This window comes from Anopheles marshallii, chromosome 2, assembly GCF_943734725.1.
Source record: "Anopheles marshallii chromosome 2, idAnoMarsDA_429_01, whole genome shotgun sequence".
In the NCBI taxonomy this organism is placed as follows: Eukaryota; Metazoa; Arthropoda; class Insecta; order Diptera; family Culicidae; genus Anopheles; species Anopheles marshallii.
In genome coordinates this window covers 5,456,447-5,470,706 of record NC_071326.1, presented here as the reverse complement: position 1 = coordinate 5,470,706, position 14,260 = coordinate 5,456,447, and the positions used below count along the sequence as shown (strand labels likewise).

The 14,260-nt window shown below is 44.6% G+C and overlaps 2 protein-coding genes across 2 annotated transcripts; both read right to left on the bottom strand.

Annotated features, from left to right (window-relative positions):
* Window positions 1–5,304: 5,304 nt before the first annotated feature.
* LOC128708384 (uncharacterized) lies at window positions 5,305–6,394 on the bottom strand. The gene is made up of 3 exons (XM_053803360.1): window positions 6,318–6,394; window positions 5,534–5,980; window positions 5,305–5,470 (listed from the first exon to the last, which is right to left on the bottom strand). The coding sequence occupies exons 1-3, from the start codon at window positions 6,392–6,394 to the stop codon at window positions 5,305–5,307; spliced, it is 690 nt and encodes a 229-aa protein (XP_053659335.1).
* A 3,603-nt stretch (window positions 6,395–9,997) lies between these two features.
* On the bottom strand, window positions 9,998–13,503 carry LOC128708528 (uncharacterized). The gene is made up of 4 exons (XM_053803506.1): window positions 13,268–13,503; window positions 12,464–13,189; window positions 10,809–12,401; window positions 9,998–10,301 (listed from the first exon to the last, which is right to left on the bottom strand). Exons 1-4 carry the CDS (start codon window positions 13,501–13,503, stop codon window positions 9,998–10,000), a joined length of 2,859 nt encoding a protein of 952 aa, XP_053659481.1.
* Between the last annotated feature and the right edge of the window lie 757 nt (window positions 13,504–14,260).

Sequence of the window (14,260 nt, the reverse complement as noted above, 5' to 3'; positions counted from 1 at the left end):
CGTGGTTTCGCTTTGACACTGAACGGCTGTTCGGATGTACTAGGTACCGCTGCGGGCTAGATTCCGCTGAAGCTCACTTCCACTACGTGCCGGCCTGTTTTGCTTTAGCGGGGGTTTTGCACTTGCTGCGCTGCTGGTCGAAATGGTTCTGAGTCGTCACCCGTCGGTGAAGGATGAAGTAGTTGCCTTCGAAGGGTTTGCGCTGAGCGTGCGCTGGCCGTCAGCCAAGCGAGTGGATCGGCTAGCCGCTACTCGCTGCTTAGCGTGCGGCAAAACGAGACAACACCACTGCTCATCACAGGATGAGTACACAACTGGATCGGGATGCGTCTGCGCAGCAAAAGTAACTGCGAAACGAACAGAACGGGATTTGCGCCACAATGTCGATCAAGCGGAAAATGGTAAAGGAGAGGAAAGCAGACAAGGGTTTTAGTGTGGGCGAAAATTATCATTTTCACTGAGTTGTTTATTTGACCGTGTGTGTGTGAGTGTTTGTGCGATTTTCATGTCGTATTTCGCGCACGTAATCACGACATTCATTCAATTGCAGCTAGCTGAAGGAAAAGGAGAAGAAAAGCACCAAAACAAACTAAATCCTGCGGGGTGAAGAATTTACCCACGGACAAAACTCAAAAAAAAAACCGCCCGCAACAGAAGGGCATTTGTCTCGCACACTCGCAAAAAAGAATAGGCAAATAACAAACGCCCCTGATGGACGTAACGAAAGATCACGCGAATTTGGTGCAATGGTGGCGCGAGTTGAACGAAACCAGACGGCCATACAACGAATGTGCCCATTTGCTAGCGTGTGAAACAAAATCATGCTAATCACGTTTCACGGATGCGGCTTTTGTGCCAAGGACGATGAATGGCGAACGAGCGGTAAATTTATGTGTCGTGGTGGGTTTGTTGCATTTCTTTTTTCTTTTCTCAAATTTTGTGCTTTCAAAATTTCATTCAACTTCAACTGTCACCTGTTCGTTGTCGTCTCAGGAATACCCGAGCAGGCTGCTTTTTTGGCAGTGTTGCCAACTTTCCCCATTTGTCCAAAAGAAGCATTGGGAACAGCACTGTTCGCCACTCATTCAATCGTTCCAACGGCAATGTGTTAGTGTTATTGCGTCAACGCATATGTGGGGGAAGATGATGGGCGACGCGATGGACGAATGGATGGAAGTAAAAATTTTGCACACGATCGTAAGAAATGCAATCCACACCAAAAGAGAGCAAATGTGAGTGAATACGCAAAACGGATGACCTCAAAGAAAGCAACAACCCAAACGGTTGGCAAATATTTTCTTTCCCAGCCAATTTTCGCCAAAGGGAGTATGGATCGATCCACAATGGTGGGTAAAATGTAATCGATGTGTAGAAGGTGGTCTGTTTCTGTGCCATGTTTTTATTCGGTGGTTTACGCGCGCATGGTTTTTGGAATTCATAAACAAACCAACGAAGGGTTGATTGTACAGAGTTAACGTTCAAATTGTGAAGAGCGCTGTGTTGACATTTCGGGGGAAGTGAACAATTATCGAATACCAGATTCGATCGCTCCGGCTCAAACAAAAGCGATCGTGTGGCAGTTAGGTTAGGTTAAGAACTTACATACATTTTAATTAAATAAAAAGCAAAGAAATTCAGATAACTTTCCACCCTCATTCAACATCCAAAAGGAACCTGTCATCGCTGTACTCTTATTTTCAAAATGAGTTTGTTATTAATGTTATTCCAACCATCCGCAAGACCATCCTGGAATGGAGGACACGAGTGAATTCCGTTCTATCGCAAAGCGACCTCTATTATAGCGGCGAAGAAAAAAAACTCCCATCGTGTCCATCCACTTCACTCCATGCCCGTTACCGGCCGCATCTTAGGTGTGTTCTAATTATAGCCTCAATTCACCAACCTAACAGCGATTGGAGCTATATCGCAAAAATCTCCCCTAGCGAGTCGAATGCGCTACAAAATCGTGCGCCACCTCATCGTCGCTTGGAATGTTGGAAGCTTGATTTTCCACAAACCGTTACACATGATTCATCGCAATAGGCCGTCCTTCGCGGTCGCACCTTCCTTCGTTTTGCGTTTGTTTTTGTTTGCTGAAATCACCACCTGATTTTCACCGTTTACCACCAACCGTTTGTTGGACGAATTGCGCATTGGTCCCTCATCGTAAGGATGGGGATGCGGGCTTTGAATCACACGCGCTAAAATATCTTCCTTCGGGGGTGATGGTATGTGTGTGTATCTATCTATCGGGGGTGATGGTATGTGTGTATGTAATGGTGAAGGTGAGGTTGGGTTATATTTCGGACGAGTGCATACCATAATGGGCTGCGTACGTTAAAGCGTGGAGACGCATGGTCGCTCACCTGATGCACGTTGACGAAGCGTGTGCTGTGGCTGACAAAAAATATATCTGTCCATATAAGGTATGCAACTACGCAGATTATGGAATATTTCTAAACCACGTAGAACATTTGATGCGTAAAAAATAGAAAATTGTATTTTTTTAAAGAATTACCAATGCAAGGCTCCACAAATACGACCTGCCATACTGCCATATGGCAACTTTAGTAGCAAGTTTATCCACAATTTACTTAAACCTGTGGATTGTACCTCATTCTGATTGAAAAAATTCTATTAAATAAATTCGTTTCTTGACCTTAACACTCCCTGTGGTATGTCCCATACTTTGTTGATTCGTTAGTGCTGACACAACGAGGTCACCAATCGCTTTCCACTTGGTTCTTTACTCCAAGGCTGGAATCTTTCTGTTCGACTGAGTGTTTCACTCAACCTTTAGGTAGGTGTCGTTTGAATTATTAAATGACGCATACGTTTCTTTGTCTAGTCTTTTACTACGCTCAAGTTTAAGTTTTGTTTGTCCTTGCTTGAACTGCTTATTCACATAATTTATGGTTCATCGTTCTTATAGGTTAAACCTTTGCTCACCTATTTTTACTAGAGTGTCATCTAGGTCAAATATTATCAATCTAGAATCGAATCCATGAATATCATCTTTTATATGTAATGGGTTAGAGTTTGCCTAGTAAGGACCTGTCATCATGTAAGACTTGTTTAGTTTTGTCTCACAGGATGTTCGGCAGATGAAGAGCTTATTTCAACCTAACTCAGCTATTTGGGGAATCATTGTACTATCCTCAAACGCTGATGTCTAAAACCTACGCTAGTTTGTACATTAAGGTATTCTAATATTTCTGCTCTCCACGTAATGCAAATAAGAACTTAATTTCCATTTTGTCCAAGAACTGCAAAGGATTCAAGCTTAAGATCCATCAATCATTTTAAGGTACATGTGTATGACCTTCAGCGTAATATCTTCTAAGGAATTGGTGACGATCTCTGTATCTCACTTGCGTATGTGTGTTGTTGTACTGCTGGGCGAAGCTGACGAGAACCCGAATGAGTAACATTCGCCGGTAACCAATCATCAACCACAGGTAAATAGCGGAAATGGTGACAAGAGACGACCAAAAGGAGGTACGTGGCACTTGGTTTTTTAAATTTAGGCCCGACAGTCCGACGCACCTTGCAATGCCAAGTTCTGACAGTGACGATGTAAACACACATGCGGAGGACATGCGAGCAATAGCCTCAGCATGAAGAGTAAAAACCTACATGAGTAAGGTGTCGTCTTTCTAAGCATCGTCGCTTATAAACATGACTTTTAACCTATCGTACCCTCGCAGCTGCGAACAGATGGTACGAAGTACTTTTACTTCCGAGTTGCACATAAACGGTTCAGCGGACGATCGGACGATCGAAAGATTTGTGCAGTTCGAAAGTGATCTAACGGAACGCACACAAAACATACACGTTCGCAGCATCACTGTCAGTGTCAGGGCCCTATCGCTCATGCACGAGCTTCCGCCGACAATGATCTGTAAAACGAGCGGGTGGTTGCTGAGAAAAAGTGAAAGAAATAAAGACCATCGTGCTTTCTCATCTCGTGCCCGCCTTCTGCACGGTGTTTCATTTTCATTTCCCCACGGTATCGATTCGATAAACAATGATGATACAACGTGTGATCGACGCGCTAGGGTACGGATGATGCGGCGTTAGTTTGCTGATTTATTTTTAAAATCGTTGCCACTCTTGGCATTCGATTTCGATAGAACTGTGTTTACACTGTTTGCCCAAACAGACACACACACACGCCACTAGGGAAGGAACTCAGGAATGTTTGATTGGTGGCCCAATACGTTCTGGGATTTATTGGGTTGCTACATTTAGATGTGACTGCTGAGAACGTTCCGCTCTTTTTTTATAGTGTCGATGCTGCAATCGATAACCGTATTTTGATTTTAGACTTGCCGCAACAGTGCTGGCCACTATTGCAAAACCTTTGTGCTGTATTCGAGCAGCGACGAGTAGTTACAATTATTAACTTCCTTGCATGATATGACGAAGATCAACAAAGTCGCACGACCTAGCACTGATTTATGATACCTACCTTCAAACGTGAACGATGACCTTCAAGCAATTCCAAAAAGAAACGGAGCGAAAACTATTCATGCCACGTGCCCTCCACGTCCAGAAGAAATCAGGTAGGCGTAAGTTAGTGTGGGTACGTTAAACTAAACAAATCAACAACGACAACATCCGCACCCTCAAATTGGACGTGCAGCAGTGTCGGCGCTGCTCCTGTTTTATTTTAACGATCTCACGTTCCAATGTCGTACATATTATTTACAACGTAGCGATACATACACGCAAAAAAAATATGAAATGAACGGTCAGTGGACGAGAGAACCCCACAATGCAGACATTGATTCTGGCGGTATGGTAAGAAGGAGAATACATAATGCTAGCTTAAATACAAGATTGATCCCCATGTGTGTTTAGTCGAAGGCATATGGTGTAGTAGGAGGTAGCTCTTTCTTATGCTCCTTGCTGTTGTTCTAATTCTAAACAGATTGATTTTCTTCCCAGGGTCACGAGTATCAACAGATGCTCTCCCCATTCATAGTCGTTCTAACAAGCTGCTGTTCGTACAGAGCGTTCGATGTGTTTAGTTTGTCTCACATGGGATCACAACCGTTTGTTGAAAGCATCTCTTCCAGCGTACTGTCTCTGCTGCCGGCAAGATGTACACGGTGGAGCTAAAAATACGTTCAACGAACTAGGTCGGACCTGTTTGTAACAACCTTCGTTAAACTTCGTTACAAATTAGTTTCTTTGCCTTGGGAGCTGTTTTCTACCGACGCCATGGTCCTATGTGTGGCAAACCAAACCATCGACCGTGCAGAATACGACCAATTAACAGCTTCATTTCCTCCGGGTTGTTTAGTTTCCGATCGGGAACATCTTCTTGAACAGCTTCAGCGTAGATTGGCGGTCAAGCGGACAGGTCGAGTATAGTTCATCGCACGATCGAGCCGTCTGCATTTTGCCATTCTTGATCGCCTCCTTGATCGCCGTTCCATCCAGCATATAGTCGATGATCGAATTTCTGGTTGGAATGCAACGATTGTATCAGCGACCTGCTTCGGATGGTTTTTACAGTGCTACTTACTCGGAAAGTGCCAGGATCATATGCTCCACTTGATCGGCTGTGCCCACCTGCGCATGGTAGTCGGACGAACGAAGGTAGCTGCAGACGGCCTTCTGCATGCAAGCCCCAGAATCGATGTTGTTCTGAGCGAGGTAATCATCAACCTTGCTCATCAGATCGCTGATACCGGTCGGGTCGCTGTCCGCGCTACGGTAGTGACCGGATCCTCCGTACCCACCACCGATCACATTGACCAGCTTCGGAAGCAACAGTAGGGCACCGATACCGACGAGCGTTCCAAGCACCACTCCACCCAGATCGATCTTGAGCGGCGTGTAGGAACCCAGTCCGGTGCTGGAGTAACCGTAGCCATTAACGCCACCATAACCCGTGGTTAGTCCCAACCGTTGGCTACGATCGCTGGCCGATTCAGTAGCAAAGGTGTCGTTTTGTCGTCGCCATGGATTACTGCGAGTTAGGAGAAAAGCGTCGAAAAGATTGATAAAACAGGAACGTTTGTAAGTATCAGAATTGTATGGCAAGTGCACGATATTCTTAAATATGCTATACAGCACTGTTACTCAGGAGAGATCGTTTAGTCCTGTGGTATGACGTTCGGTCTAAGACACCGAGGGCCGTGGATCAAATCTTATCAGGACCCTTATTGTGCAGCACTGACTATCACCAAGGATTTAAAGCCACCGAGAAGAGATATAACACCCACCACACATTCACACTACTTCACTTTACACTTAGCAATCGCGCAGATATGCATTATAGAACTTTTCTCTACTACTATACTCACCTTTGTGCCTCCGCACACTGCCAACCGATCATTGCTAGCACTAAAACGGACACAAAGTAAGCCCCACGAGCTGCCATGTTGTCTGTGAGTTTGTTGGTGGATTGTTCGATGCGCACTTTCACTAGTACTCGTTGTCACCGATTGTAACGTACAAACTGTAATGAATCCTTCTGTCTACCAAAGCTATATTTTATACCCAAACTTACTCCACGGCTCCTACCAATAGGCGGTGGCAATCATCAAAACACAATGAATAATAGAATTACTAACAAGTGTTTTCCTTCAATCCCTCCAAATCACCATTCTCCGTCAGCAGCTTTGAACGAAGCCCTAGCCGCATGGTTCACGACCTTTTTGTATCGTCTACACAGCGAAGAGAGAAACAACACAAAACACTGCTTCTCCAACTGGGCTCCAAAAGGTATCAACCAGCAAAGCCACTTCCTTGCATGTACCAATGTATGCACATTCAGCCGCATTCATTCAAAAGATGTGCCCTGTTGCGTGAAATGTTGTTTCATTCATTCGCTACGATTGTTGGGCTCGTCTTCAAAGTGCGCGTGTGCGTGGACGCACCTCAGGCCACTTAATGGGCCGCGAAAAGAAAAAAAAACCCACAACAGCAGACGGAAACAGAAGATGTGCTCGCTGGTAGGACGACACAGCAGGGTGTAGGAAGCCGTGAACGTTTAATGCGGAATTATGAACGTCATTACCGCGATTAATCCGGTGGGACTGACTGGCGAGGAAAGGCTCTCTTCTCGCTACACGCGCGCATTGGTTGACATTTTTCATCCTCGGGAGCACACTGGTTGCTACAGAGGCGTTGATAATTTTTCTGATTTGCTGTGCATTCTGGCGCGACGGCCCTCACAGTTGGTGCTGGAAGGGTGACGATGGTTTTGGTGTTGCGCAAGTCAGCGGTAATCGAAGAATGGGAGAGATCCAGCGTAAGTTGGCTTAGTGATGCCTATGGCAATTGGGAAACATTTTTCACTTTCCGTATGCAAAATTATCCTCTTCCTTTCGTAGCAACGAACGAAGTGAGTGAGAGTGTAAATTATTCGGTTTTTCATCGAAGAATTTTGTTACTTATTTCGTTGCAATTGTTGTTCAGAGTTTTAATACGGTTACATTTTTTAAGATATTGAAGAAGACAATTTACTATAAGTCTTGTAAATTCACTTCACCAAGAAAGAAAATCTTTCAATAACCACCACCTTTCGAAACAAAATGAAAAAGATCACACAAATCATGAAAGAATAGTTTATAAAGTATAAAAACGAAACAAAAAGAAAAGGAAACAACTTGCAATATAATTAAAAAGTAAGGTAAACAAGGTAAGATCTGAAGGTAATAAATAAAGAACATAAGAAAATGTATCAGAATTTAAAACAATACTTAAAAAGAAAAATTTATATTAAAAAAATATCATGAAAATGTGAAGTTAGTTAAATAATAGGTAAGATAATGTTTTTATTGTCTTCGCTTGACTTACATAATTACCAAATATCTTCAATTCAAATTACCTATGTATCAAAGGCATAGTAAAGTAAAGACAGTAAAGATATAAGTCCTACGTTAAACAGTTGTGCTTTTAAAATACACTTTTGTAAACATTAACTATTAGCCAACTCCAATACTACATCACGTACTCATAAGCAAATGCATGCATACTACTAAAACGTGCACGCCGAATCATTATTGCATCATTTAATTGTTGCTGTGTGCTTAGCGGTGACATAATGGCAACATGTGTGCCACCGTACCCTGTTGAATTGTCACGAGGTTCACGTTAATTTCCACTACGAAATTATGCACTATCCGTGAAATTGTCTTTCTCCCATCCACATTTACTACCGCTGAAACTGCTGGCAACTGAATGTGTCAAATCTAAGGCTGTGTTTGTTTAACTGTAGGTCGTTGTGTGTCCATAAATGCTCGTGTAAAGTAGAAACATTAAGAAAAATAAATATTATAATGTCTACACTATTTTAATTAAAAAATCATTTTGAGGAAATGCTGTTTTAAGTAACTTTAATTACAGTCTTTTTAGTACATTCTAGATAAACTTGTTTTGTTTAATAAATTATAGATGTCATATTCACCATTTCACTAATTCGATGTTTAATATGGTTTTTAATTGTTTTTCGGTTGTATTTATCATTTTACGTTTTATTATAAGTGAGAAAAATTTGTTTCGTTAAATATATTGGTAATTTAGCTTTTAGTAACCTTTCAATTGCAAAACACCTGAGATAAAATTAGACTTTAAGTCAAGCCGAGCCAAAATACGTCTCATTAGAAAGTTTTTTATGATTTTGTTGACTAAATTCGTTTCACAATAATTTATTAAAAAAGGAAACTATTAAACGAGACAATAACATATTTCTCATTTGGCTCTTAGTTCATCTCTCGTGATTGTCGGCTGGCTGTCGGTGACTTAAATTGCCCAAAAGTCGAACAGTCACTTCATAAGTATTTGGAGTATGGTTCAACAACTCCAACTGACACTTATTCGGCAACTGACCTACATCTGGCTTTGTTGAGTATCTCGTATTACCATCCCATTACCATCCTCTAAATGCTCCCAAAATACCCCGAAAATGCCATTGAAAAAACTCCTGAAACAATATCCGCAATTTTTCGCAGTTACACAACCGACCTGCGTATGTAATAGGCGATGCAGTCTCGAGACATAACTGCCCTACAATGCCATTGCAGTGTGACATCTGTGAACATGCCTACCGCCAGTTCCGCGCAGAGTCACGCTGCATATCGTTATGCAGTTTGCCATCAACTAGATCCCGTGTTGCCACCAACATGCTCATCATTTCCTAGCAGCAGTACGACTTCGACCCGTTTCATGTACCATGTGTCGTAAGTACGGAAAACGATCATCATTTCATAGTTTTCCGAAACGTGAATTGTTTTTACCAGCTTGCCGGCAAAGCATGACAACTGCACTACTGCATGACTGAAAGCACACGCACGATGGTGATGATGATAAATCGTTCACCGGCCCGAATGATTCCGCACCATTTCGTATGCGTTCGACTGTGAGAGGAAGCGAAGTGAAGGCAACAAGGGTATGTGCATGAATCGAAAAACCATGCCACACACCCGCCACTAACTGCCGCGATGGTTTGAAGTGAAGAATTCAGGGCCACAATTTGCGCAATGTGCCAGTTTGGCAATTGCACTGGAACCGATCGGACGACGACCATGTTGCTCACCGTATCAATTCTCGCCCTAGCCGTGTTACTGTCCGAGCAAGCTCCAAAAGTGTTTTGTGGCCCGACTTCCAACGACACCACCACTACTGGGAATCACTGGAGCCGAGTTTATGGTCCGGCTGTTCTATCAGAGGACGATCGGTTCTTCACACTGGACTACTCCCAGACGACGTCACGTCCACGTCCAAGAGCATCCAAAAGTGGGTGGCGTCGAGAGCCTCGATTCATATCGTTCGAAACAAAGGACAACAGCATTGAGGTAGGCAAGATTTTTAGTTCTTTGCAATTCTTGATCAGCTCGTCAGAAGGTTGCACAAGGAAAACGCAACCAAAATGTTGAAATTTGGTTTTACACTTCGATTTTACAGGTGGAAATTGATTTTGCGATACCTTTCCTATCGATTCCGATTCAAAAGTCGGTGAACGGTGTGATGAGTTCCGTGCTTAAGGTAAGCATTGTGTTGGATAGCAGCAGTAGGTGACCGTTGGACAACAACCCACAGTCAGGCTTTGCGGTCCAGTCGGATTTCGATGGCAAACTAACGCGCTTTCCATCCCGATTGGGTTCGCCTTTGACAGGGTACTCCGCTGCTGAACGTGAACCTGGGCGCTGTTGCTGTTGCCGGTGTTCTTACCGTTGGTGGAGCGCTGGTTGGAGCGGTTGCCCGCACCTTCTCGAACAGCAGCACCGCTATGCCGTGGTCCTCCCTGCTGTCCTTGGGTGGACCGCGGCAAAACTCCGGACGTGCTGAAAGTAGTCCCGGACAGAAGCAAGAAGGTGGTAAGTGTGATAACAGTGTTATACCGCAGCATCCGAAGCGCACCATTACCTCTGTCTCGTTTTGAACTCCACAGTTTTGAACTGTGGTCGAGGAAACCGTCCGACTAGTGCAATCGTTGTGAAGGGAAATGACGCATGGTACACAGTACGTGACGCAATACGTTCGGTCGAAGATCCCCCAACAAAGTATTTGCAAGTCAACTGAAGCTATGACGTGCAACAGCAATTGAAAGACAAATCAGGCTTAAACTTCGTACGGTAGACATCCGAGAGTACGCGAATTTCTATTTTTGGTTCCAAAGGTGCGATACAAGATAGAGAAATATAGAGGTGTAGAAGAACTACTGCGATCAGCCGGATAAGTTGGGAGAGATAAGCAACAAACCCAACAGTGTCGCCATCTGACGGCATCGAGGCTTCAAAACGAAACAGATGGACGATAAGTGGACTAACATATGGTGGTGTTGTTTTTACTTTTTGCTGCCCTTTCCAGCAGGTTCGCTTCCCTTCACTGCAGCTCCAGGTCTTTTAGCTTTCGCGACCGATATGCGAACTTTAGTGTTCGTGGCCTCCGGACCAACGGCACTCGCCTTCTTCGCTGGTCCTCCTTTTTGGGTCACATTTTTCGAACCCGGCCCAGTAGCTGCCTTGGAGGTGGCGTCACCTTTCCCATGATGTGATACTCCACCACGTACTCTGGAAGCTTTAGATTTTACGTCTTTCCCATCGGCTACGGGTTTGAGTTGGAAGTCCTGAACATTGTACTGCGTTTCGGCCACCACCAGATCGGGCTTTGGAATATCTGATCGGATAATGGCCGACGGAGGTGTAAACTCCACGTCAAGCACGCTTTCACTTTCGCTCGGTACATCACCGATGGAAGTTTTCGCCGACAGTCCCAACACCTTCGACGTGCGCCGAATCTCCTCCGTCAGAAGTCGTTTCTCCCGATCGGTACAATGATCGCAGCTCGCTAGATCCTTGCAGCCGCAGAGTGGCAGACCTTTGCGCTTGAGTGCATCGCGCAACTGATAGAGCTTCGTGAGCTGCGGATCTTTGGCGAGCTTGAACTTAATCGGTTTGCCGGCAAGATAGGGATTGTCGGTGGTTTTGAGCGTCTCCGAGTCCTTCAGCGGATTCATCGTAATCGAGTAGACACCATGCTTCTTTGTGATGAGCAGCGTTGGTTTCTGCTTGTGATCACCTTGCGATGGATCGTCTGTATGGAAGCCGACCGATTTTTCCTTCGAAACGGGCACATTGTCCAATGGGTAGCATTTTAGGAAGTGTTGCATCAACTCCCTTATGGGTCGGCGTACTGCGCCGGGTCGCCATCCTGGACGTCGTTTGTCAATCCCCGGCGGACAAATATCCCACTGCCAACCCATATGGGGCGGTACGAGCGGATCCTGTTTCATGCATGTACGATGCCCAACCACAATACCTGGATGACGCTTTCCGAACCGGTACGAGTAGAGTTTGCGATTTTGACGCTTAATTTTCCTTATAGTTCCGTTGTAGTTTTTGCGAATCTGTCCCGCACTGACCAGAGCTCTGCCTTCGGCAGTCGGCAGATTGGTAGAATCTTTGTTGCCATATGCCTCTTGCATCTCTTTCGTACGTTTCCCTTTGATCGAACCAAGTTTAACGGAGTCTGGTTTGGGACCGTGGGATGGACGACCGGTACGCCACGGCCGACGGGTAACAGGTCTTGCCTTTGTGGCCGTTGTTGGAGCGGTTGCAGATTTAATCTGACGAGGTAAACAGCTGAAAGAGCTGGTTGTTTTGGTATCATCCTTCTGGCTAATCTGGTTTGCACAATCGATACAACGAGTTTGGCAAATGTGGCACAATCGACACGATTGGGAAGAAGCTACCATAGTGTTCGAACCGTAGAAAGATGGCGTCTTTTCATTGGGTGACGGTGCCATGTCGGACGGGTCGTTGAAGTAGGTTGGCAGAATAGATTTTGCCAAAGATTCCTCCTTGTGGGGTTTGTAGCCACACTTTGGACAGCAGCACTGGGATGGTAGCCAATCCAGACAGGCCTTGCAACGCTCACAACAGCTGAAAGATAAAATTCCAATCATGATGTATGGCTCAACAATCGATATACTATAGTAACATACCGGATCTTTGAAGTTCGTTTGGTAGGTGCTGGAATAGTAGGAGCATTATCACCGACATATCCGCTTTGGCGATTTTCCGGAATCTGGTGCAATGATCGTGTTTGACTGGATCGGAAACCAGCAGCTGGTTTGCATGTTTCTCCAGTAACGGTCATTCCACCGCATTCAGCACAAAATTTGCAGTTCGGCTCAATGCCATCACTAGGCGTTGCATCCCGTTGACCGATGACTTCATCAAGCTGAACACGATTAATCTTCTCCTTAATCTGTTCGATTATCTTCTCCGTGCTGGATATTCCCCTTCGATGCAAAATTCCATCAATAATCTCATACCCGCAACCTGACCCGTCTGAAGACCTTGGCATGCTGCATTCAGGGCAGACGAGCAGCCGGCGCAGTTCCGCTTCCTGCTTGTCTGCCGATTTAAGCTTGTTGTCGTTTATGCGATAAATAATGTCGGGAGTAGTCGTGGGATCTGCTAACGCAACTTTATGAACGACTTGCAGCACCATCGTTAGCGTTCCCACCACTTCGTTGTCATCGTCGTGTAAGAGCAATTGCTCTTCCACCGGTGATCCACTTCCGGCAGTGCAATCGAAATCCATTACATTCGTGTCCTTTAGGTGAAGCACGCCCTTGTAAACGGTGGAGTCGTTCGACTTAATGCACACATTTATGGAATTTTCCTTCAGAAAGCGAATAAACTGTTCCCTATCCGCTTGTAAGCTGAATGGAGAAGAAAGCAAGCCACAGTACTTGAACAAATTCATCTCGCAAAAAGTAAATAAGATAAATGGTCCTTACCTTACAACATCTCCCGGTTTCTCCTCCTTCAAAACGTCCATTGTCCCGGTAACACTATCACCACCACCAGCACAATGTAGGGAAACGGTGTACTGTTCGTTCTCATTACAATTGTTCAACTCCAATAATTTAATAAAAAATATAAGCGAATGAGATTCGGCACCGACCGGTTGATCTTGAAAAGGATTCCCGGGAGTTTCCCAGGAAGCTCCACTAGGCACTTCACTGAACACCATCATGAAAGCGGACCTCGAGCTTAACTACCTTTCAAACATAAACTACCTTTCAAACACTACACATCTTCTGCAATGGGACGACTGATGGTTGCTTCGATAATAGTTTCATGACAGCCTGCCTGGTCTACGTAAATATATTCCCATCACGCTTCTTTTGCAGCCAATCAACGTAATGAAGAAAACGACAATCTGTTGTGGACACTGCTCGGGTCACTAGATCGGACGATGGAAGTTTACGATATCGATACGGTGGCGTGCATTCAACGAACGGTGTGCTGGTACGTGAAGGAAGCCACCATAGCCGTCGCCGAAAGCAAGGCAACCTCCGTCGACACTATCGTGGAAGGACTATCGAGGGCCGATTGGATGGGACAGTTCATCAGCGGTACCGCCATCGAAGAAGCGATTCAGACGGCACGAGAAGTTCGGAAGAGCTGTGAAAAATCATTCCCCAGCTGTGCGATCACCAGCTTTGTGAAACACATAATGCGTTTGGCTAGGAAGCGGTAATACGAAGTTGTAAAATGTACAGTAGATAAAAGTCAGTAACATTATGTAATAATGGGTTTCTAGTACAACTGATTAGTTCTTCATGGGATATAAAATCATTATTCACCTACTAATTGTTACGTAATTACAGAATGCGTATATTGTCTATACATTACTCGTACGCTAAGATTGTTATTAGAATATATTAGACGAAAGATTAAAACGGTCGTATGCATGCATCCTAAGCGCGAAACGTAAAGAACGCCAC